This window comes from Gopherus evgoodei, chromosome 13, assembly GCF_007399415.2.
Source record: "Gopherus evgoodei ecotype Sinaloan lineage chromosome 13, rGopEvg1_v1.p, whole genome shotgun sequence".
Classification (NCBI taxonomy): domain Eukaryota; kingdom Metazoa; phylum Chordata; order Testudines; family Testudinidae; genus Gopherus; species Gopherus evgoodei.
The window spans coordinates 8999029-9024895 of NC_044334.1; the positions used below are offsets into that span (position 1 = coordinate 8999029).

General features: G+C 46.1%; 1 protein-coding gene across 15 annotated transcripts in view; it reads right to left on the minus strand.

Moving 5' to 3' along the window:
- NCOR2 (nuclear receptor corepressor 2) overlaps positions 1 to 25867 on the minus strand; it is a 402926-nt gene that overhangs the window by 241430 nt on the left and 135629 nt on the right. For all 15 annotated transcript variants that reach the window (XM_030583492.1, XM_030583491.1, XM_030583488.1 and 12 more), the window contains exons 3-4: positions 25619 to 25746; positions 10829 to 11009 (exon numbers count right to left, since the gene is read on the minus strand). In XM_030583492.1, coding sequence (XP_030439352.1) covers positions 10829 to 11009; positions 25619 to 25746 — 309 coding nt within the window. The remainder of the gene's footprint in view (positions 1 to 10828; positions 11010 to 25618; positions 25747 to 25867) is intronic.

A 25867-nucleotide genomic window follows, 5' to 3' on the forward strand; every position in this document is an offset into this window, starting at 1 on the left:
CTCTGCAGCAACCTGGAGCAGAAAGATCTAGGTCAGTGGTTCTCAAAACTTTTGTACTGGTGACCCCTTTTACATAGCAGGGCTCCAAGTGCGACCCCCCCTTATACATTAAAAACACATTTTAATATTTTTAACACCATTAGAAATGCTGGAGGCAAAGCGGGGTTTGGGGTGGATGCTGACAGCTCACAACCCCCATGCAATAATCTCATGACCCCCTGAGGGGTCCTGACCCCCAGTTTGAGAACCCCGATCTAGGTTCTATCCCTGCTGCTGTCATGAAGCTACAAGTGACCATGAAGCGACATCCATAAAACCCCAGGTGGCTACTGATTTGTTACAATTACAGTATGCCGACATCCCAAGGAGGACGTTGGTCACCTATCCTATTCTGGAGTTTTGTCAACTTCACCCCAGCATCCCCCTACCCAAATTAACTATGTTTATATGCAGACTCTTCTAGGTTGGTGTCTGCTGCTCCAAAGAGGCAACAGAACATGCAATAACATACTTGCCTAACTGCCTAGCTCCGCCACTATCCCACTGCATCCCAGAGCTCTAACAGGGCACAGTAGAGTTGTTTTATTAAAGGTATAATTCGGATTTCAGTTTGCCAGCAGGGTAAGCAGGTGCCCCCTGAAATCAGTGTAGTTAATAGGAGTAACAAGTGGCTAAGTGGAGATCAGAATGAGGCTCGGTGCATCCCAAAGTGCTTTACTTTACTGAATTAGCAATCAGCTCTCCTTTGCGTGTGCAGAAATTCAGGACAGTTCCGATGGGTTGGCACAGATCTGCACCTGGTGGAACGGACGAGCAGACTCCGGTCTCTTTAGTACACTGACTGTGCGGGGAAAACTAAACTGCCCTTGTGGGCTCAGCAATAACTTCCCTGCAGCCTTGAATGTAAACCTGTGGGGGAGAAAATGGCCTTGGGAACACAGATACTACGGTGATGAGCTGGTATAAGAAGCGTACAGAGGCAGAACTGGGTTTTGCCCCCTGGGATCTTTAACTCCCACACTGACAGCCACAAGAGGAGGGCAGAAGGTCCTTAGGTTGAACATATCAGGGCAGCCGCTCTGACAGAACTGGGCCAGCCTTAGCTACTGCTAAAGTAATCAGTGCTTGGGACCCCAATCCTTGGCAGCCCACAAACTGACCCTCTTCCCCCCTCTGCCCGTAGGATGGTAGATGGAGGAACCTCCTCCACCCCAGACCTCTCCTTCCCTTCCGCCAGCAGAAACAGATAGAGAGAAGAGGTAGCAATTCAGGACCTGATCCTTTCCTCGCTTGCCCCCACCCCAGCCCCTATTTCTGTTTGGGGACCCATGAATCACGAGGCTGGTTCCAGTCTCAGCCCTGAAACCCAGGGAGAGACTCCTAGATTGTCACTCTGAATCCTCTGTGTCAGAAAAGAGGTGCTGAGAGCCAGCACTAGGTCTTTAGCCAGCGAGCTGAACAAGCAAAATGGTTCGGGCAGCTTGTCCTCAAATGACCCTCATACAGCACGTAGCAGCATTCCAGCAGTGTCCATTAGCCTCCAATTCCCCCACCCTCTGTCCTCTGAGCCGGCAAAGCATTTGATCACAGAACAAGGCAATGTTCGTTCTCTGGCTAAAAATAATCAAACAGCTTCCACATTAAAAAGCAGACTTGGCTCCAAAAAGTGGAGTATTTTTGAGTATTATTCAACCGGGTCCGTGGCAGCGGAGAGCCCCTCTTTTGTTGTTGTCGCTTGGGGTGCTGTTAAGAGACAAACCGCGCTATGAAGTGCTATGAGGTGAAGTCACTAAGCTTCAGCAAGGGATGTCGCTGCATTATATACGAATGTGCAGAGGACAGCTGCCGTTCTCTGCTAAACCCAGCTCTGTCTTTCCTTTCCTCCACCAGAGTAAGTGAACAGCACTGACAATTACACAATCCCCTCTGCTATTTTCCAGCTGCTATGACAGGAAGGATTCAGTGTGGAATACACATGCCAGTACAGTGTGCAAAAGGCATCCAGCCTGAGTCAGACAGACAGACAGACTTCTTTCGGGACATGCGCACAAACGCTGCACAGTAACAAGTGTGAACTCAGTATGGTATCACTGCTGTGCGTTATTCGTTTCCAGTAATGCCAACAGTGCGCTAGGTGCTGTACAAACGCAAAGGGGGCTCCACCCCGGAACAAAGACAGAACAAACAGGCCGAAAGGGATGGGGAAGGTGTCCAGGTAGTGGCTATCTATTACTAGACACAAGTGCACGGGAAAGAGAATTCCAAATTAGCTTACACCGCTTCATGGGTCTTCACGAACCATACTCTGTACAGGGGAAGGGATCACTGACCTGCAGCAACATTCCATGTGTTAATCCAGCAGAGCACAAAGAAAGTCTCCATAACAGCTCGGGAGACGTGGAGCGCGCCAGATGACTGTGAAACTTCTGGAGAAGTTGAAGAAGGGAAAACATCCCTGCCTTCACTGCATTAGGGCAAACATCTTTTTCCTCGCAAAATGCTGCATGTGTACTTTTTGGCTGTTAATACCATAAATGCAAAGCACCTTTTCTTTACAAATACGTATAGATACTGCGCTGCAAATCAGCAGTGTTAGCAATGCAAGTACACCCCCCTCCTGCAAAAAACCCCATTCTGCTGGGTCCTACTGGCACTCAGGGAAACAAAACCACCTCCTGGGTCACTCTCAGAGCTCGGGGGGGGGGGGATTAGAGCAAATCACAAGCCAAAAAACTCATTTTCTAGGTTGAATGAGGCAAACAGTTTCAGCCAGAAAATATATTTTGGGGGGGGGGGGGGGGAAATTGGAAAGAGTCTTGACGTTTTCTAAACAAAAAACAAAACCATTCACCATTCCATTCAAAACAAAATTTAATTGCCAAACAAACAATGTTCAAATGTTCGTAAGGGGTTTTTTTGTTGTTTTGGGAAGAAAAACCAAAAAAAAAATTCAGTTTTAGTTCCAAACTATCTTGTTTGTTATTGTTTGCCTCCAGCCACCACGGCAGGGTCTTCCCTGGAAGATCCCCATCCAACTACTAACACAGCCTAAACCTGTTCACTGTATGAGAATTTCAGTGCACCATTAAGGAGCCAGATTTCCAAAGCCTCGTAGCTACCTACCAGCTACATATATAAAAATCACACCTGTATCTGCAGCACACACAGCTTGGAACATTCCCTTCAGAAGCAGAAAACCTAGCAATATTTCTTCCAATACAGAGGCACAGTGTATGAAGTTAAAGGGTTTTCTTTCATCCCAACGGATTAGGTGAGATGTCACACTATACAAACCTTGTAATATTGATTGACAGAAAAGAAAGGTCTAATTATGTAAACGATGAGGCAGGTTCCCAAAAAAGCAAGCCAACCTTAACACATCTCTCTTTTCCATAGTTATGGTTTGAAAGGCAATTTAAATGGTTGTTTTTCAGCATCAATCACCATAAATGAGCAGAAGGAAGTGAGAAATAAAAACCTGCATTCCAGGCACAAATTTCCAGGTGATAATTCCTGCTGAAGTTTCTCATTGCATTGGCATCTTTAACCTCACTTGACATGATTCATGGCTTTCTTGACAGGGCTGTCTTTTGGGTGACAAGTTAAACCAGAGTCCTGATTAGGTGTAGTCATTAAAGACCATGAATAGCTCTTTTTGCCATGCCAGGGGGCTCACCCCGTGTCCTTGGCAAGTTCCAGCTCAGGTCTTTACATTCTGCCTCACTATAGTTTGCATCGGACACAATATTCTTTTTTGACTTTCTCTCTCCCGTTTTCGCACAGTGCCTGCTATTGACAAATGAGCCTACGCATTTGACCCACAATAACTGCTTTGTGGTGGTGGCTGACACAATTCCTGTCCGTGCAAGTTAATGGATAGTTTCCACAACCACAGCAAGCCACACACACATGTAGAGTCAGGTCAGCTCAGGCAAAAGCGGGTGAAGGATGAAATATGTAGCAGGCCAGAAGCAGCCAAAAGCACTGCAACACACGTGTTTGTATTGCAATAAAAATTAATCCATCCAGGAGGAGGGAAAAAAAGAAGAAAGAAGAGAAGACCAGCCAGCCAGCCGTGTTTGCAGTACAAAAACACGAGCAATGCAAACATTTCAGCTTTTAAATATGTCTGGAATGAGACAGAAAGCCAACAAGCCATTTGTCTTCCCAGAAATCATTTTGAATCATCTCAGTCCTAATCCCCACCATCAGCTCTCCCCCACCCAAGAGCAAATCATTTTTATAATCAGATTTTTAACCACACATGTAAACAGCCCAAGCAAAAGCCAGGCAGATGGATGAATATGTTGCATGCTGCAGAACCCTCCTACATCTGCTCAACTGCATACCCTGATGCCACTTTCTAGATTAAACTGATGTGAATAGATGTAGCTCTCTTTTTAAGACAGCACAGAGGCCAGATATATGCTCTCTACTGGCTCTGCCCAACTATACACCAAGAATACACACCAAGAGCCAGCTTTGGAAACAGGAATACTTCAGGCCAGGATGCTGTAGGTAGCGGGCCTTTCATGGGTCCCGTAAAACTATACCCCAGCACAGTGCCGCCTAGTGCAACAGCACGTCCTCGGATGGAAAAGCGAAACTTGCTGAATCCCCAATACCCGCAGCAAGCCTGGGGATTTCCTGCAGGTCTCCCATCCAACTAGTGTCCTGGTATGATACCAATCAGCATGCAGTATCGGACTCGATCACAATCAGGCCCACAATCCCTCCTGTCGGAGGCTGCCATTACCTGTCCTGAACTAAAGGGCGGCGTGCATAAGCCAGGAGGCACCACAGTGACCACAGCCTCATTAAAAGAAGCCCCCAGTTACTAAGCTTGGATCTATGTGGTCTAAATGAAATCTGCAGAGGGGAAGTCGAAAGCGAGCAGAGGCTCTGGGTACAAACGACAAGCTCAGTGGCTACAGAAAGGCACTTGGGTGACAGTTCCTGTTGTCAGACTTGTTTTTATTACTCAGCCATTTTGCACTGTTGTTCCAAAGTACTAAATCAGAAGAGGGCCCTGGGTTTGAATGCAGCTCTCCCCAAATGTGGCTTTCTAGGGCCATTTCCACAACCTGGACCCCTTACCAATAAGCGGATGGAGCAGAGGTGTCACCTCACTTTTCCTCATGAATTTAAAGGCAGGCCGCGGGGCTCAGCAAGTTTCTGAATGCCCCGCTCCTCCTCCGCATCCTGCCTGAATGCCGCAGCTTTCAAAGTTCAAAGAGCTGTGGCGTCCACACCCCCTTGTGCTGGATTACTCAATTAGGGATTATGCTTCTGCCAGTCACCTCCTAGCCAACTGGGGCCTCTGCCAAGGTCAACACAAGTTCCAGCCAGTTTCATTAATAACGGTGAGACCCAGCCCACTGGAAACTCTGAGAGGTTAATCCCAGAAACAGATGAACGTTCCCATAACAAAGCCATGAAGAAAAACACAGAAGAGAAAACACAGCTGGTAGTTACCAGCTAACCATTCCGACTAGCTGCATTAGCAAATTCAGGCAGGTTGCAGACATCACGCTCCTGACATCTCATCTGAATCTCTAGATGGGCCATAGCGTGGGTTAGACTTTAGTGGGTGAGAGGTCACTGGAGTTTGAGATTTATGGACAGCTGAGCATGTAGGGGTCACTAACCTTGAATTTCTCCACTCAGTTACTTTCTAAACCCAAGGCCGCCTCTCACAGAGGAAGGGAGAGATTTGTTTGAGGAAGTCTAGCTCAGAATGGCACTGCCAAGACACCGCACAATGGAGAGAAATGAATAGGAAAAACACAGGGAACAGGACTATCGAATGCCTTAGAAGAGGTCTTTAATCTCTGCAGGGATGCATTTAAAGCATTAGTTAATGGCCCTACTGCCTTTTCCATTGTAAAGCCTGTTTTCCAGGAATTTATTGCGAACTGGTCTCAGGAAACGTGCAGTCAGGGTGGAAACTTGGCAAGTCAATCGTTCGCCTCCTGAATGTGGTTATTACAAGTTTATTTTAAAGGGTTAGTTTGGTCATTTTAATAATTTTTTTTTAATCTACATGAAATCATAACCCCCTTAGTTATGAACACTTTGGTTCTGTCAAATCTATGTCTTAGCCTGGGTGCCACCACCTTTTCATAATACCCCCTCCCCATGAATATTCGAGGAGTTATTGGTCTGAAATAAAAACGTTTATGTACAAACACAAGCAATAAAAGAACTCGCCAACAATGGAAGTCGCAATTCCAAGGGAGCTTCTGAGTAATAATAAATAATAATAATAATGCCATCACCCAGCTCTTCTGTAATGTTTTTTTTTTCCACTAGATCCCAAAGGAGGCCAGTATTATCTCCAGTTTTCAGAGATTCAGCCACGCTGCCTATGTATGTATATCTACATATGTACATGAAAATCTCCTCCTCTGCTAGGATCAATGCAGAGACTCAAGACTTTCGTCTGCATGGCTGGTGAATACACAGCAAAGGAGACATCTGGCTCTGCACATGAAACATGTGGGGGAGGAGGGAGCAAAGCTAGCAAAGATAAACTTGTAAGAACCAAGGGGTATGATGAATAAGTACGAATACCAAGGTGGTGCTAAAAAAAATAAGCAGTGTGACAGCAAAGGCCAAGTGTCTGCAAGGACAGTGCTAAGCGGGGATTAGCAACAAGGACCCGAGGATACACACACAATGTGCCATTTCACAAAGTCACAGGTGCTACGTGGGAAAGCTGACAGCATCCACAGAAGGGGTCTTCACAGTCACTCATGAAGAAGTCACTCGCAGCAAAGGGAGAGAATCCCAGGCCAGCATGTAGAAGAGGTACTCCCTTCAGCGACACACCCAGGCAGAGGGTGGTCATACTAGTGAAGATTTACTTCAGATCAGAAGTCAATGTAACTCTGCCAGGAATGAGAAATATTGCTGAAGATTTAGTGAGAAGAGCAAGCTGGGGTGCCTATACAAGAATGGATTAGAATAACTCCATGAAGGCTAGTAGTTATTTTAGATGTACACTGACACCAGCGAGTGCCAAAAGGTGGCCTTTCTTGGTTTAGGGTAGAAGACGGCCTTGTTCTATAATGGGGGCAAATGGCCTAGATAAACCCGGAGGTCCCTTCCAACTTGGTCTGTAAGGCTCTGAGAAGGCATACAATGGATCTTCTGGGACTAAGGGTTCTAGCACCACACCTGTGCTAGGCTTTCAAGAGATGCTGGAAGCCCTCACCTCCCCTCCATTTCAGTGGGAGCTGAGGACAATCAGCAATCCATAGCACGGGGCTAAGAGAGATCACTTAATTCCATTTCCTGGGTGCTGGAATAAAGAGAAATGTCAAATGATGATTTCAGGCTCCACTAAGATTCCCACCAGTTTGAAATAGCGGATCCTGTTCTCAATACAGACTCTGAAATTTCAAATCCTTCCAGTAGGAGCATATTTCTCCAGAATTGTATCTCACTGCTCTTTTTTTTTTTTTTTTTTTTTTTAAACAAACACTTGACACTCCCAGAAAATGACCATAAGATGCGTCTATCATAACCTTAGTCCCAGATTTGGACCTTAGCGTCCAAAATATGGGGGTTAGCATGAAAACCTCCAAGCTTAGTTACCAGCTTGGACTTGGTACTTGCTGCCACCATCCAAAAAATTAGAGTGTTTTGGCGCACTCTGGTCCCCCTGAAAAACCTTCCCTGGGGACCCCAAGACCCAAATCCCTTGAGTCTCACAACAAAGGGAAATAATCCTTTTTCCCTTCCCCCCTCCAGGAGAGATACACAGACACAAGCTCTGTGAATCCAAACAGAGTGACTCCCCCTCTCCGTTCCCAGTCCTGGAAGCAAAAAGCACTTTCCTCTTCACCCAGAGGGAATGCAAAATCAGGCTAGCAAATTCAACACACACAGATCTCCCCTGATTTCTTCCTCCCACCAATTCCCTGGTGAGTACAGACTCAATTTCCCTGAAGTAAAGAAAAACTCCAACAGGTCTTAAAAGAAAGCTTTATATAAAAAGAAAGAAAAAATACATACAAATGGTCTCTCTGTATTAAGGTGACAAAATACAGGGTCAATTGCTTAGAAGAAATATTGAATAAACAGCCTTATTCAAAAAGAATACAAATCAAAGCACTCCAGCACTTATATTCATGCAAATACCAAAGAAAAGAAACCATATAACTTACTATCTGACCTCTTTGTCCTTACACTTAGAAACAGAAGACTAGAAAGCAGAACTACTTCTCCAAAGCTCAGAGAAAGCAGGCAGACAGAAAACAAAGACTCAGACACAAAATTCCCTCCACCCAAAGTTGAAAAAATCCGGTTTCCTGATTGGTCCTCTGGTCAGGTGCTTCAGGTGAAAGAGACATTAACCCTTAGCTATCTGTTTATGACAGCGTCACAGAACAAGAAACAACTGCTCTCCCTATACTCATTAGCTAAGGCTTCCAAGTGGCTTAGCTTATACATTTCTCACTAGAAAACATCATAAGAATGGCCATACTGGTCAGACCAAAGTTCCATCTAGCCCAGTATCCTGCCTTCTGGCAGAGGCCAATGCCAGGTGCCCCAGAGGGAATGAACAGAACGGGTAATCATCAGGTGATCCATCCCATATCGCCCATTCCCAGCTTCTGGCAAACAGAAGCTAGTGACACCATCCCTGTCCATCCTGGCTAATAGCCATTGACGGACCTATTCTCCATGAACTTATCTAGTTATTTTTTTAAACCCTGTTATAGTCTTGGCCTTCAAAAGTGTTGAATGAAATAATGTGTAGATGGAGAAGCTTGTGACCGTTTCTCCATAAGAGCTTTTTGCTTTAAACCACATAACCGAAGGGTTTGTTTTCCATCCCATCACAAGATATCTAATCCAGCAGTCAGCTGAACATGTTTTCCAGTGCAGAACTGCTGCCAAATGTGGTTCCACTCCAGTGGTGTTGAAAGAAAAACTCTGGGGTGGTCACAGTACCTCCTCATTGATGATGCTTTCTGGAACAGAAGTGGCTGTGGAATGCAAGGGGCTAGGGTGCCCAGGAAGGGTTATTTCAAAGAAAAATACTATCAAGGCTGTAGGGGAGAGATCTGATTCACCCAGGGAAGGTGTCCTAGTCCCATAGCATAGTACTGGCCATTAAGTGCAGACTGCTCTACCCCTTTCCAACGGAGTCTCACTAATTATATAAAAAGTGGGTATTCACCCACGAAAGCTCATGCTCCAATACATCTGTTAGTCTATAAGGTGCCACAGGACTCCGTCGCTTTTCACTAATTATACAGGGATCTGAGCCATCAGAGCACCTGTTGTATCAGCTTCATTCCAGAGCTTCTCCCCAACCACCACGGAGGTCCACCATAATAGTCCTCTGGGATCTCTGAGCATCCTCATTCTCTCCAGCTTTGCACCCTGCTAGTTGAAACTACATGTCTTTCCCACTCAGGACAGCTTGATGGGATTCCCTCGGAAGCCAAACAATGCCATTCTCTTTCTTAGGTGGCATCTCCATTACTGGAGGTTTGCAACCATGGTTGCCCATGCCTCTAGATCAGGAGAAATCACCATGTTCTGTTACTCCCAAGCGGGAAAGGAATTAGCATGAAATGCACACACATTACCCCTAGATTTGGATACCTAACCCATTCATTTTCAAGGCAACTTGGGTCCAGTTTTATTAATCAACGGGCTCAGAGGCTAAAGAACTCACATCGACAGCCCAGAATTAGATGCACCATAAAAATGAGCTATGGCTCTATCAGGCTAATGCCATCTGCCTGCTGACGCTGAGAGACATGAATCTGGACAGAATTTCAGACTGAGGGAAAAGTGAAATGCTGTTTACCCAAACGCAGCACCAAAACTGATCGAAATAAGCAGGAGTTCATTTAAGCTGGGGATTCTTAAATCACAGTTGTTACACAGGGAGGCAGTGCCATTTCAGATAAATGAGTTATTTTGTTAGATGAGGGAGGCTTCATTGTGTAAGATTATAAAGGGCTGCTCTACCCGCCGTTCAGCGTGTGTAACTTATTCTCCTTCATCGAGATGACTCAGAAATGTTCACAGCAAGGGAAGTACAACTGTAATGAGGGGAACGGAGCTGCCAGCTGATCACAGAACCCTTCACACACAGCTAGCAAATCAACAGACAGGATGAAAGAAAGAGATCAAGTAAAATTACATCAGAGGACCCAATATCCAGAGGAGCCGGGCTTCCCAACGTCACGCAGGGTCAAGGGCAGCATCAAGCTGCTCTAGCGACTGGAATATCTAAAACATGCATATTATATTAGTTACAATGAAAACCTACACCCCTCAGAAGAGGGCATCCAGGTCACTGTTTAGCACCTGACAACATCTAGCAGAACGCTAGAGCCATCAAGGGCTGTGAGCTATACCTGTATTACATCAAATGGTGCATGGAGCCTTCAAGGAACTAGAGAATCACACGCCCCCTAGGTAAGGCTAAGATTCTGTCACGGAGTCTGTGATTTCCAGAGACCTCTGTGACATTTTCTGCTTCAGCCCAGGGTGGCAGGGCTGGAGCTGTTAGCTGGTGAGGGCCCCTGCAGCAAGGTTCAGGCTCTTATCACCCCGTCAGCCCCTTCTGTCACAGTTATTTTTAACGAGGGACAGGTAACAAGCTTTCGTGAATTTTTGTTTATTACTTGTGACCTGTCCTTGACTTTTACTAAAAGCGACTGTGATGAAACCTTAATCTTACCCATAGGCAACCTGTAGGAGCCAGACGGTAAAGCAAACGCAATTCCTACAGGTGTCATGTAACACAGGGTCTGCACCTGCTCAGTATCCTACAGCTGTGTGGGGCTCTTTTTCTTACCTTGGAGAGATCTTCCGTCCCTCCCTGCTGATTTTGGTTGAGTAGAGGCGAGTGCCGCAGCAGCGGGTCTTGCAGCAGGTCTAGTCGTGGTCGTTTTGTTTCAATGAACTCTATTTCTGACTGTTTGCTCATGTCCGAGAGATAGGAGTGGGGCTCGGCTCTCAGGTGCAACTCCTGCGACCTTGGGAGAAAGCGAGAGGCAGTTTTAGAGTCACAAGCAGCCATTCTAGCAGGCACAGGGCTCCTGCATTTCCACATTCAGAATTCCTAAAGGGTTTTAACCCGTCACGGGAAGATAAAGCATTCGACTTGATTTACACTTCCCAGGCAGCTAAAAACCTGTGTTCTTCAGCTTTGTGTCTCACAACACTCCCCTCACGGTAGGCTATCCAGGGAAAAGATGGACTGGTGGAAATGGCACCAAATGGGGATTCAGAAGCTCTGGATTCATTTCTCAACTCTGCCAATGACTTCTTGTATAGTCCTAGGAAAGTAACTTGATTTTTCTGTCCTCAGTGGTTTATCTGTAGCACCCTTGGTTTTTGATTTTTATTTTATTTAATTTTTCCCGTGAATTTATCAATATTTATTACTACAACAACAAAAACTGGTAAAAATCGGTGGAAAAAAAACTTTAATTTTGCTGGGCAGATATCAAGGTTTATTTTGGTGGATGGAAGGCTGCAGGGGGTGGGGGAATATTCAGTAGATCAGCAGTTCTCAGATTCTAGACTGGGACCCAAAGTGATTCGTGACCAGTGTTCCCTCTAACTTTTTACATCCATGTGTGGAATGAATTTTGTTATGTGCACCAATATGGAGGTGATGTGTGACACATGACCTTCATATTGGTGCACATAACAAAATTCATGTGGGGGGGGCCAAGGGATTCAGAGTGTGGGAGGGGGCTCAGGGTTGGGGTGTCGGAGGATAAGGGCTCTGGCTGGGGGTGCAGGCTCTGGGGTGGCGGGGGATGAGGAGGTCCGGGTGCAGGGGGGGCTCAGGGCTGTGGCAGAGGGTTGGGGTGCGGGATATGCGGGCTCTGGGGTGGGGTCAGGGATGAGGGGCTTGGAGCACAGGAAGAAGCTCAGAGCTGGGGCAGAGGGTTCGGGTGCAAGGGAGTGTGGGCTCTGGGGTGGGGCTGAGGCCAAGGATTAGGGGCTCAGGGTACATGCTCCCCTGGGGAGGAAAAAAAAAAAAAAAAAAAAACAAACAAAAAAAAAAGACTCCACCCGCCAGCAGTTAGGGGTTGGGGGAGAGGCACCTCTCCCCAGCCGTGGCAACTGCGGCATGGCTGAGCCGAGGGAGGGGCTCCTTCTCTTCCCCAGCCATGGCGAGTCTGGGGTAGGTCCGCGCTTTGGCAGGCGGGGAGGGGCTCCTCACCTTGGCAGCTCCAGTAGGCCGTGGCTGGGCTGGGCTGAGGGTGGAGCTCCTCTTCCCCAGCCATGGCGAGTCTGGGGTAGGTCCGCACTTTGACAGGCGGGGAAGGGCTCCTCACCTTGGCAGTAGGCCGTGGTCGGGCTGGGCTGAGGGTGGAGATCCTCTCCCCCAGCAGTGATAAGACCGGGGCAAGTCTATGCTGGGGGTGGCGGGGAAGGGCGCCTCTCCCCTGCGCAGGGCTTAACAGGCAGCTGCACAGCCATGCGGCTTAGAGGGAACTTAGGTTGTGACCTCTTTTTAATGGGGTCGCCAAGCCTGGCGTTAGCCTTCTTGGGGCCCAGGGCCGAAGCTGAAGCTTGAGCCCCACTGCCCAAGCTTCAGCTCTGGGTGGCAGGTCTCAGGTTACAGGGCCCCGCTGCCTGTGGCTGAAGCCCTGGGGCTTCGGCTTTGGCCCCCGTGCCCAGGGCTCAGGCTTTGACTTTGGCCCTCCTGTCTGGGGCTACAGGACTTGCAGGGGCTCAGGTCTCAGTGCCCCTCCTGGGGTCGTGTAGTAATTTTTGTTGTCAGCAAGGGGTCACAGTGCAATGAAGTTTGAGAACCCTGCAGTAGATTAATACTTGGATGAATGGCATTCAGTATGGTTTGCCGCAAAACTAAAACAGCCACCTCTGAGTTTAAGAAAACAATACATCTCTAATCCCCAAATAAAACTGTTCATTGGAATAAACAGTTTACTGTTGTAGACAGAGAACTATTAGCCTATAAATATTTACATTTAATAACTGGGCCACACCATTTGTAGCACATACATTCGACTTAATCCTTTCTTCCTGTTTTTGTTTTAAACTTTTGAATAATTCCTTGTGTTCTGAACCATAATCTGATACAGATTTTCATTTTCTTCCCATTTTAGTGTGTCAGATCTTTAAACCGTTATCTGCTAACAGCCTGAAATGCGTACATGGTGGGCATGAGATTCATCAGTACGTTCGGATGAGCACCCACTTCAGAGTTTGCATGCATGCCTGTTTGTTGATTGTGTGCATCTTCTAAACCAGCGTTTCCCAAACATGGGATGCCGCTTGTGTAGGGAAAGCCCCTGGAGGGTCAGGCCGGTTTGTTTATCTGCCGTGTCCGCTGGTCCGGCCAATCGCGGCTCCAGATTCACTGGTCCAGGCCAATGGGAGCTGCTGGAAGTGGAGCAGGCCAAGGGACGTACTGACCGCCACTTCTAGCAGTTCCCATTGGCCTGGACCAGCAAACTGCGGCCAGTGGGAGCTGAGAGCGGCTGAACCTGCGGACACGGCAGGTAAACAAATGGACCAGGCCCACCAGGGGCTTTCCCTACACAAGTGGCGTCCCAAGTTTGGGAAACACTGGTCTAGACTAATAGCTTTGCCTATACACACAGACTAATGTATTATCATAATACATATCTCATGCAATGTAATGTATTTTCCTAATAAAACAAGTTACTTGATTGATACAAAAACAGGGTGAAAAATCGGGGGGGAAAAACCTCACCAGGCTTTGGGTCAGGCCCAAAGCAATTAGAGGAGGGATCCTCCTGAAAACAATCACATTCAGTCAATTTGATGTGAAAGTTTTCTGTAAATGCATCAATGGGTTTCCATATCAAATGCATTTAGTTTATGAGTTAAAGAAGCCCCCAACCCCACAACTGTTGGGCTTGCAAACTCAGCGTGCGTTCCAAGAATCAAGCCAGGAGTTTTCCTTCTTGCATATCACCACCAGTAACAAAGGTTCTGCAGGCCAAACTACACTGTCAGTGACAACCCCCACTGTCTGCCATGGGCTTGGCACAGGCGAAACTTCTGGAGTTCAGTAAACAATTCTGTTGATATACAGACAGGAATCAAATGTGGCTTGTTCACTCTCAGCTGAGGAGATAAGAGGATCAAGATCAGTTCAACACTTGCATTATTTTTGCCACTTAAGCCTCCAAGTGTAGCAGAGGGGAAATTTGCCATTTACGTAGCTACTTTTCAAAGTAAGACTCTGAAATACCGATCATTTTACTTGAATGGTACAGTGATTTTCTAGCCAACCCTGATACACTCTGTGGCACCTCTAAGGTTTCCTGTTGTTCTTCCCAGTCCCTGGTGCAAATTCTGTCTACCCACAGCTGCAGTTAAACATTTCATATTCTGCTCTAACACTAAATAACAAACAGCAACTGCTGAGCAGGGAAGGTGTTAAAATATTTCAACACCCAGACTCTGATTTTAATTACTTTTGTGCATCAGATTCCTATTTTCTTAAAACATATATTACCAAGAAGCTGCTAATTGCCAAGGGACTGGTCTGAAGCCTTAGACGTGCAAAAACTCCCACAAACCTAGATTCAGACGTATTCATTACATTGAGACATTTTTAAAGATAAAAGAATACAATTTTAAGAACACAGTTCTCTATCATGACTCAGGCCTATACTGTGCCAAGCAACTATTACATTATAGGCTGTTATTTTCTTTCCATTTCCACATCCACTGGAACTTCTGTTGACTTTCATCCTGAGGAATTTCAAACTGCTCCTGAGATTACTTTATCCAATACAATTCCTTCAGTCTTTCTTGTTAGGAAATAAAATGCTATTGCTAGACATTTTCACACCTTTCACTCTCCACGTTCACGTCTGTAGCGAGATCTTTACAATGGACCTTTATGCAGCAATGGCACTGCCATTCGAGTAAAAATAACTCCAGCCAGAAAAAAGTTTAGTTACATTCTGTTTCAGTGAGTGCTGCATTTTCTCTAAAATAGTACTCACCTGGCCATTTCATTCCAGAAATTTCCAGTTCGCTAAAGGAAAGGAAGAAAAGAGTCCTGTGGCACCTTATAGACTAACTGACGTATTGGAGCATGAGCTTTCATGGGTAAATATCCCACAAAGTGGGTATTCACTCACAAAAGCTCATGCTCCAAAACGTCTGTTAGTCTATAAGGTGCCACAGGACTCTTTGCTGTTTTTACAGCTCCAGACTAACACGGCTACCCCTCTGATACTAAAGGAAAAGAACGTTTCTAATGTCATGTTCAATTGCACAACCAGTAACTAAACACCAACGGGCTAATCTTTTGCAACTGACACTTGGAATTAGTAAAGTATAAACTGTTAGGATTTCATGCAAATTACAAAGCAACTCCCAGTGCAATCAAATGCGTACTGAGGGTGCTCATCAAATTGCAGTGTCAGGCATTGTTGCAGATGCCCTTCTACAAACAGATTTTTTGTCATACTACACTCATGGCTGCTTTAAGTCAGTATCATTTATAAAAGGGGGGTTGTAACAGACTTGCAATGTTTGCCTGAAATGGCTAGGAAAGGATTACGTGGGTTTTGTTGCTTCACTAACTAAGGTGTCATTAGTTGGACATAAAGGAAATTGAGTGTGTTTTCCTCTAGGGGGAAACACGATCTAGGGTGTGTGCTGAGCAGATGGAACCCTGGGAGTAGCGAGGCCAGGGAAGACCTGAGCTGATCTTGACTTTATCGTCTCATTTGTTTTGTTAGCAAAGTCAAATCCCAGGGAGGGAGCTTGGACTTTTCAAACTGTAAAAGTAAAATAATAATTAATAATGAATCAAGTTTGAATTAACTAAAACTGCCCTCAGTGTCTCCCAGAAGTACATAACTTTGTTCCTCAAATCAATTGAACCTTTTGGGTTCTCCTTCAAATCTTTTATAACCATGTTCTCCAATGGGCTGTTAACCCTGGGGGAGGCAAAAAGCAGGATGAGGCCCAAACCCTTAACACTATTACATATTTTTCAGACGATCACCACCATTCCTTTGGCAGTAATGAAGTTCCTCGCTATTTAAATGGAAGTGTTATCTTTAAAAGACACTCAACACCAGTAGACAAAAAAAAAAAGGGACCCTGAGCTGGGATTTTGATATGTGCACATGGCACATTCCCCCAATTCTGAGTTTGGTGCATGCCTGGTCTTTGTCGGCAACCCCAAGAGATATCTTAGTGCTCTGAGCACTTCCAAAGAGAATCCTGTGAGTTGAAATTCATCATACACACACATGCACACCCACCCTGGACTGGTTCTGTAAAGTTGCTAGAAGTGTCGTTTTAATTTAAAGTCAGTCTGTAGCCCCGACTTTCGTGAAAAAACATCCTTTCTAGAGATCTAGCAGGAAGTACTACATGGAGGTGCCCAGAACACTGCTGGCAGCACATAGATTAACGAGGATCAAATAAAAGATGTGTTATTTCCAAAGCAGGTAATGCTTTGGACCCATTAACTTTAGCAGTTTCTCTTTGAAATATATATCAGAAAAATCATTTTACACATGGGCTCCCAATCTAGGAGACTTTCTTCAGAAGTGATTTAGTCATTGAAAATGGTGACAGCCCCACACCGGGTCATGTCCCGTTTTCCCTCTCCTAACATAATCTCCAAGCTCTACACTAGGGAAACTGAAACAGGGTTGTATGACACAGCATGAAATTCTGGCTCCACTGAAATCAATGACAAACCTCCCACTGATTTTATCTATACTGTTTACAATGTCAGCAGCAGCCAGTCTACGTGAAGGCTCCTCCCAATTTTGTTCACACTGGGGGAGGGGAACCAGTTTTAGCAACAATGGCACAAGTGTACTGTATCTCTCAAATGCAGACAAGACCCCAGAGGCCAGCATTTATCCTGAAGATTGTAGGGTCTTCCCAATGTCACTCCCCTTGCAAGACTATTTTCCCTCTGGGTCAGCATATCATTACAGGGAAAACCGCTTCATGAAATGAACTTATGCAAACATCACTACGCTCACAAAGTGGCAATGCAAAAGAGTTTTGCCCTATGGGATGAAATTCATAACGATGAGAACCCTACACTTCTAGTTTTCATTCCAAAATATGAACAGCTCAGTGTTGAGGAAAGCAAAATATCAACCAGGCAAAGTAGTGAAAGCTTCCTCGCATTACTCTAACCAAGCCACGCTGGTTCAGTCACACAAAGCCCAGGACTTCTCCTCAGAACAATCTTCTCCCATCATGCCAAAGGAGACAGATGTATGTAAATTATGACGTTGACACTATCATGTTCATTCATCATGACCTGAGCCTCATTTGAATCCAGGCCTTGGGAGAACAAGGGCTAAAGTAAAAGAGAGACACAGGGTAAGACTCCAGTGCCTGTTTTACAAAAAATAAAAATGCTATATTGAAAACCTCTCCCTTCGAAGGACCTGATCCGCTGAGTTGCTGAGCACCTTAATTCAACCTAGCATCAATGGGAATTGAAGAAGCTTGTTGGAGAGGATCTTAAACATAGGGAACCAATATCCAGATGTTACCAGCTGTGGCTTTCATCCATTATTTTCCTACATGGATTTTGGCAAAATTTTAGCTATGGATGGAGTGAATTGAAGCCAGCATTACAGCGTTCAGCTGAAAAAAAGAGCTGTGGGGGGTCACTTTTAAAACGGGACCTTAACTAAGCAGAGTAAATAAAATCAGAGCGATCGCGCTGTTAATTCTGGAACATTTGGTGCTATTTGGCCTAAAACCGATTAAGATGGAAAAACTGCACATTATTTCCTTAGCTGCATATTGTGGCGGCTTTCCACACGTTTCCAACTCCCACGACTCCCTGGGCTCATCAGTCAGGGGTATTAGTCATATTCAATAAACAGAGTAATTAGGCCCTCCCTCATTCTATAACACACATGGCTACTCCTGACTGCCGCAGAAACCTGGCAGCTGGTTAACAAACCCTAAAAATCATTATCGTCCAAGGGAACATACTTCACATCAGTGCTGAGTGAACTCTTTAAAACCTGAATCACTGCTCGGAGGAGAAACTCCAAAGACAAGGCATGGCTCGCAAAACTGGTGATATAATCTGCCTCCCCTGAAAAACCGCGACTCACTTTACCACAGATAAACACATGTCCCGTACATTACAGCTACAATTTCTCCTAGTGAAACAATTATCTAGCCAAATTTTCTTGTGTTAATAAGAAAATTTGACTAAAAACCGTTACACACACCACCTGCCACACTCCACTCAACCCAATTATCCTCATTTCTCCTGCAGATTAAAATTAAAAAAAAATAAATAAACTCAGGCCTGTAATCTTGCCAGAACATTCCTTTGCAAGTATTCATGGTACGACTTGTACCAACAGTAGATCCTGAAATACTTTTCTTAGCTCCTGCGTTCCAGCTGGCAAAGTCAACTGAACAAGCTAAGGGGAAGTCTTACGGCTCCTTCCAAGAAAAAGCCTGCAATCAATAAACTGTCAGGGAAAGCAGCATATCAGTGAGATGAAATGCAGAGGTGACTTCCCCAGAGCAATGCCGCCAACAGGGTTCAAGCCTTCCTTCCTTCAGGTCAGGATCACAAAAGAGCTGCCAGTTCCTAGCCATCCACAAAGTGCGTGGACACTTCCTCCTAGGTCAAAACCCAGAGAAGTTCCCTTCCCTATGGGTATTACCCTGCTTGTGCAAAGGGAAGTGTCAGCAGCTACTCCAAGCAGCAATTTCTGCAGGTCCAGGCTGCCACGCATGGGAAGGTCAAAAGGACAGCACAATGTCCCGCCATGGCAGGCGGTGGGAGCAGTGCCAGAAAGGTGACCGCTCCAGGATGTATTACGTGTTGTATAAACCTTTTTTGCCCAGGCCCTGTTGATGCAGCAGGGGAAATCCTGTGAGCGCCACCCCAATGCTATGGAGATCCAAAGAGCACACAATAGAATATATAAAATATATGGAGATATCCCTATCTCATAGAACTGGAAGGGACCCCAAAAGGTCATTGAGTCCAGCCCCTTGCCTGCACTAGCAGGACTAAATAGTGATTGTTGCCCCTGTTCCCTAACTGGACCCCTCAAGGATTGAACTCACAACTCTGGGTTTAGCAGGCCAATGTTCAAACCACTGAGCTATCCCTCCTCCCTGGAGACACATGCTCTGGGGCACAGCAGTGCTGACCACTACCTGTCTCCAGGAACCCTTCCAAAAGGTTCATGTGAAAGACAGCTCCAATCCTACCACCAGAAAGGGCAGGCAATAGACCTGAATACCCATATCTGCAAGCCCTTCTCTGTCACAACTGGTATCAAACTAACCTCTCTCAACAGGGTGCCCAATGTCCACCTCACAAACAGCCCACCACCACCACAACCGGCACCAACCGGCCATCCCAGGCAAGAAGCTAGAGCTCCGCTGGATTTGAACTGGTATCCTCACAATGAAATGCTCTATAGCCCATTCCCATTACATTGAGCCCCTAAAGCCACTCCTCAGTAGCGAAGAGAGACTAATCAACAGGGTAGAGAGAGACATTGCCTTGGCACCAGTCATAACCACCTTTTCAATAACAATCCCAGGCAGAAGATACTACATGAGTCCAAGGAACCTCAATGGGTTTTACAAGCATTACGACACATCTGTGCAGTAGGTCAATGGTGTCACCACAGGGCACAAAGCACGGAGAGGCAAGAGGACTTGCCGAAGGTAACAATGGCAGGTCTCCTAAATCCCAGGCCACACCTTCCCTCGATGTCAAATAAGTTGCATCAACCCGATTTCCAGAGGAGCAGCATCAATAGCACCAATCCGACTGCCCCAGCTGGCGGTTCCAGAGAGGCCAGCGCTGGATGGGTTCAAAATGAATTTCTCCAGGCTGGAGGTGCTCGGCATGCTGGCCAGGCAGTGAGGCGAAGTCTGCCTGGGCTGCATCTGTTCTGTGAATAAACACAGGCCCTCAGTCTCCAGGGCCGTCAGTCTGGCACTTTCCACTTGTACCAGACTCACTCACACTTTTTTTTTTTTAAGGGCGTGGGGGGAAAAGTGATTCTGACAGAGCTTCAGACGCAGCAGCCAACACCAGACAAGCTGTTTCCTTTCAGTATATTCTAAATGAAAGGGGGGGGGGCAACAGCCTAGAAATCCATAAACAAGTACCTCACACCTCCCACTGCTGTGTGCCAGGCAGAGTATTACACCACCAAATGCGGGATGAGACTCTTCCTTTCAGACAGAGCACACTTTTGTGCTTCCCATGCCCTCCCCACCCCCTAATTCACAGACATGATTTGTGTCTGTCATCCCTCAAAGCCCTGCGTGCTGAGAGCCAGCTGCCTCCGCTTGCAGCCAATCCATCAGAACACCGGAACAAAGCCAAAGTGCTTACAGATGCGCCTTGCTTCAACCTGCCACAGGGGACTCAGCTGCCCAGATTCCTGAGCTGCTCCTCTCCCTTCAGCACTGGGGTTTGCTTCTGTGCCAGGGAAACCAAAACTAGTCACTGTGACAGATACAGGCTACCACCCTGACTTGCTGCAGCCAGAGGGCAAGACAACAGGGACGTTTCTCTGCCTTTTTCGATGGTACCTCTCCTAGTAATTCAAGTACGTGAAAGAGAGGCTCTTTCTAATCAAAATGACTCCGAAGATTATTTTAAACTTATTTTCATAGACAGTAGAACTTCAGAGTTACAAACACCCCAGGAATGGAGGTTGTTCATAATGCCGAACAAAACATTAGGGTTGTTCTTTCAAAAGTTTACAACTGAACCTTGACTTAATATAGCTTTGAAATTTCACTATGCAGAAGAAAAACGCTGCTTTCTCTCTCTTTTTTTTTGTAGTTTATGTTTAACACAGTTCTGTACTGTATTGCATTTTGGGGGGAGGGGGCACAGAAGGGGGGAGAGGGCGGGGGTGTCTCTGGGGCTGCCTGATTGTGTACTTCTGGTTCCAAATGAGGTGTGTGGTTGACTGGTCAATTTGTAACTCTGGTGTTCATAACTCTGAGGTTCTACTATATTGTTTTAGAGGTGGCGATTTCAAAGGCGTCATTGATTTCAGGGAAGGGTTAATCTTTTGTTGTTAGTGTGTGTTTTTAAAAAGTGTATCTTTGGGGGAGATGTGTCTATTTAAAACATGAATGTATTTATTGTATTATGTGCAGCAGTCTATATCTAAAATGCTGTTTTAATAAACATTCCAACCAGATTCCAGGTGCCAGGCAGTCTTCAGGCGGGCAAGTGGAGCGTACGCTCCAGATGAGCACGCCGAACAACTTGGGGTCCAGCAGCAAGGTGCCCAAAGGGTCAGGTCTACAGCTGTTTCACCGGGATACTGTTTTAGAGAACTTCACACCAACAAGAGAGGGGGGCCTGGTCCCATGGGCCTGATTTTTTAATGTATTTAGGCACCTAAGGATGCAGATAAGTACCTAGAAACCCAACTCCCACTGAAATCAATTGTTTGATAGATTTCAATGGCAATTGGTCACCTAGGTGCTTTTGGACGGGGAGGGAAAAAAACGAAAAAAAACCAAAACCCACTAGGCATGCTACATGCTACATACCGTTGACAATCTGGCCCCACATCCACAAGCCCTGGGCTAAAGTCCCTCCTGAGCTTAATAATGTCAGTGTGCTCACGGAGTGGAAGAAGGCAAGGACACGTGACGTGGGTTTCAACCAGGCCACAGCTTTCTTAGTCAAATCACATCCAAGGCTGCCAATCAGGGGACAGCCCAGAGCTGTCACAACCCACTGATCTTTTGCCAATTCTTGGGGGCTCCCAATCATCACAAAGGGAGGGTCCCTGGGGGCCTCCACTCACCTGCCAGCATCCCTTCCCTTTCGGGGGTTGAGGCAAGAGGGGACCTCAACCCCCAGCCAGCAACACCATCAAGCGCATTGGCAGGGCAGTCCCCCAGGTAGTGCCCCAGCCCTGGTTTGCATTTCGTACGATCATAGAATATCAGGGTTGGAAGAGACCTCAGGAGGAATCTAGTCCAACACCCTGCTCAAAGCAGGACCAATCCCCAACTAAATCATACCAGCCAGGGCTTTGTCAAGCCTGACCTTAAAAACTTCTAAGGAAGGAGATTCCACCACTTCCCTACGTAACCCATTCCAGTACTTCACCACCCTCCTAGAGAAAAACTTTTTCCTAATATCCAACCTAAATCTCCATCACTGCAACTTGAGGCCATTACTCCTTGTTCTGTCATCTGGTACCACTGAGAACAGTCTAGATCCATCCTCTTTGGAACCCCCTTTCATGTAGTTGAAAGCAGCTATCACATCCCACCTCATTCTTCTCTGCTGCAGACTAAATAATCCCAGTTCCCTCCATCTCCCCTCTTAAGTCATGTGCTCCAGTCCCCTAATCATTTTTGTTGTCCTCCACTGGACTCTTTCCAATTTATCCACATCCTTCTTGTAGTGTGGGGCCCAAAACTGGACACAGTACTCCAGATGAGGCCTCACCAACGATGAATAGAGGAGAATGATCACATCCCTCGATCAGCTGGCAATGCTCCTAATCCTGTTCCTACTCCTAAAGGGTTAGACTTGATGCCCCCCATCTCATATGGAGATGCCCTTGGGATACCCACTATACTACCTTTTTTTGGATCTGCAGCCTAAATCAGCGAGTTCCCAAACCTGAGCCAGCTTTTGTAGGTGACAAATCTGAGGAACGGTCACAGATTGAAGTGTCACTAGAGGAGGTTTTGGAATTAATTGATAAACTTAACATTAACAAAGGCCCTTCAGTACCCTGAGGTGAACAGCATCAGGCACCACTGATTTGAATTCATTCACATTGATCAGAAGATCCCCAACGTGTTCTTCACTTATCTCAATCTGCAGCCCTTCCCCTTGTCTACAGTAACTTCGCGAGTCATCCCGCCATGCTATTTTTTGTGAGAAGACTGCAGCAAGGTAGGCACTGAGCAGCTCCACCTTCCTATCATCCTCTGTTACCAGTTCACCTTCTCCATTGAGCAGAGGACCCATGCTGTCCATCTTTTCTTTACTTAGTGCTTGAAGGGTTAAAAACAAAGGCAAGGGACAGGGGTGGCATGTTTGGCTCTTCGGCGGCAGGTTCCTCTCAGAGGGAAGGACCTGCCACCGAATTGCTGACATTCTTCAGCGGCAATTCAGCAGCAGGTCCTTCCCTCTGAGAGGGACTGGGGGACCCGCTGCCGAATTTCTGCCGAAGAGCTAGACGTGTTGCCCCTCTCCCTTGCCAATGACAAGTGGCAATTCAGCGGTGGGTCCTTCAGTCCCTCTCAGAGGGAAGGACTTGCCGCCGAAGGAGAAACTTTCGACGCCCCTCACCTTCCACGCCCGAGGCAAGTGCCTCACTCGCTTTGCCCTTGTTACAGCACTGATTCTTGGTCAGACTGGCAAAGACCCCAGAGAGTTTCACCTTCTTCTGCAGGATGAGGCCTGGGTCACTTGCAGGTTTAAACTAGTGTAAATGGTGGATTCTCTGTAACTTGAAGTCTTTAAATCATGATTTGAGGACTTCAGTAACTCAGCCAGAATGCAGGAGGTCAGACTAGATGATCATGATGGTCCCTTCTGACCTTAAAGTTTATGAGTCCATGACCACACTACACAGGATATGCTCTACTGTATATATCACATAGCATATGAGAGGCAGATGTTTCTGAGCCCCTTTTGCATTTGGTACTCTAAGAACGGTTCATGTAAAAAAGTCAGACAGTCATATCAGCAGCTGCTTTTGCATTCCCTCTGGTATTTTTGTTATACAGAGAAACAAGAAATGAATGTAAAAAGAATACATTCAGGGCCTTGAAACATGAATTCTTACTGGGCAAACACCCAGGAAAGGGTAGGTCCAGTTCAGGGTTTTGCCAAACCTCAACAGCACACTCATAATTGTAAAAACTAAAGTTAGTTTCTATCCAGGTTCCATTTACAGAGGAGGAGTCAGATAAACGGTTCTGATCTGGCCCACTTCCAACTTTGTTTTCGGGTGTTACACAATGGAGAAGTTACCACTGAGAAATCAGAGCAAGTCAAAACAATGCGTCTGGCAGAGAGATGGATTATTAGTCACCAGAACTGACACCACCTCTTTGCACAAGTGCCCGAGGCCTGCACTCAGTCCACATCCCAAGTACATACATCACCATGCTAGCAGATGTAAAGGGCAATATCAGAATTTGTGTTCTATTGCCACATTCTCGCTTGTTTGTCTCGACTTCATCGGTCAGAACCCATGCTGCTGGGAAAAGAGAGTATTTTGGCATTTCTGGCCAAAATCTGGCGCGATCCAGCCAAAGGTTCATGCACTTACCGTGGAATGAACCTGACGACCTAATCTCTCTTTCACTATCTCTAACTATTATGACTTTGGAAAAGCAGAAATGTATTTCTGATCCAGCCACAACTGAGAGCTCAGTGATTCAGGACTGCACTTAGCCATACCCAATAGCAAGACTCAAACACTGGTTTGCATAAGTCTACTGTTCTACAGTATGTATTTCACTTCCAGGCTACTTTTCCAAGACTACTCAGTGTCAAATGCAGAAGAGAAACTGTAACATGGAGAGTGTGGTGTTTTGCAATGAGAGCAAGAGTGTTGGCCTTTGTAACAGGTTAGCTTCTGTGGTTAGTGCATCTACAAAACTGTTAGCCACTCTGTGTTTGCCTGAGACACACATAAAACACCTGGCACACTCTCCCTGGGGTTATCGGCAAGCGTGATGGGAAGGCAATGGGACCTGGCAAGAACAAGAGGAGTGGAAGATGCAACTGGAAAGGAAAAATTAAAAAATACAGGACGAGAGCAACAAAAGAAGAAGTGGAAGTGAACAATGGAAACTCACCAGTCTTGGTTTTAACTCTAAGAGGAGTTAGAGGAACAAAACCAGAAACACTGCATTCACTTCCCACTCAGAGAAACTGACAGAGCTGATCGAGCCAATGCACAGCTTCATGGAAGCTTTCTTGTTTAAAGTATGACATGCATCCGATGAAGTGGGTATTCACCCACGAAAGCTCATGCTCCAAAACATCTGTTAGTCTATAAGGTGCCACAGGACTCTTTGCCGCTTTCTTGTTTATAGTTACCCAGCGGACAGTAAAGGAGTTAAGAAAAAGGGACAAGTCATAAATCAGTAATTACACATTTGCACCAGTGCAACTGAACTCAGAGTCTGGCCCAGGGAACAGAGAGAGAGCACACAGCTGGTTATTCTAGTGTTTTCTAGCTCAGACTCTAGAGGGTTCCTCTGGCTTTAGCATCCACAGAGAACCAGAAACAGCACATGCCCGCAGGCCTGGTGCCCTCCCACTTAGCAGTGGCATCCACTGGAAATGGGAAGGACAGCCCCAGACACACAAGACCCTTTCTTCCAAACATTTGGGATGTAGGAATGAGTATGAGGATTGAATTATACTGGAAAAATCAGAAGAGCTTTTGCATCATTAAGTATAATAAACCACATTAAAACACAGGGAGCTCATAATAATAGGTTTAGTTCTTACAAAGCACTCATCACCTTCCAAGAGCTGTGCGAACAAGAAGAAATGAGGAATTCAGACACACAGAAACCCCAGGAGGAGACTCTGTGGGTAGAATGCCCGCCTCCTTACCTCTCATTCCCTGGCTGGAATTCAGACAGCAAGGAAGGCCTCCTCCGCTGTGGCTGCATAATAGATCCAGGTGGTAGGTGGGAAGTGTAATCTCTGGGATGATGCTGATACTCTAACAGACCCACATCCTGCAACAAACATAGAAAGAGAGCTGTTCTGCGGATATCAAATATTCAGAAGACCACGATCACTTGTATTTACATCTCAGCAAATTATGTGTGATATTCATTTAAGAACACCAGGTGCCAG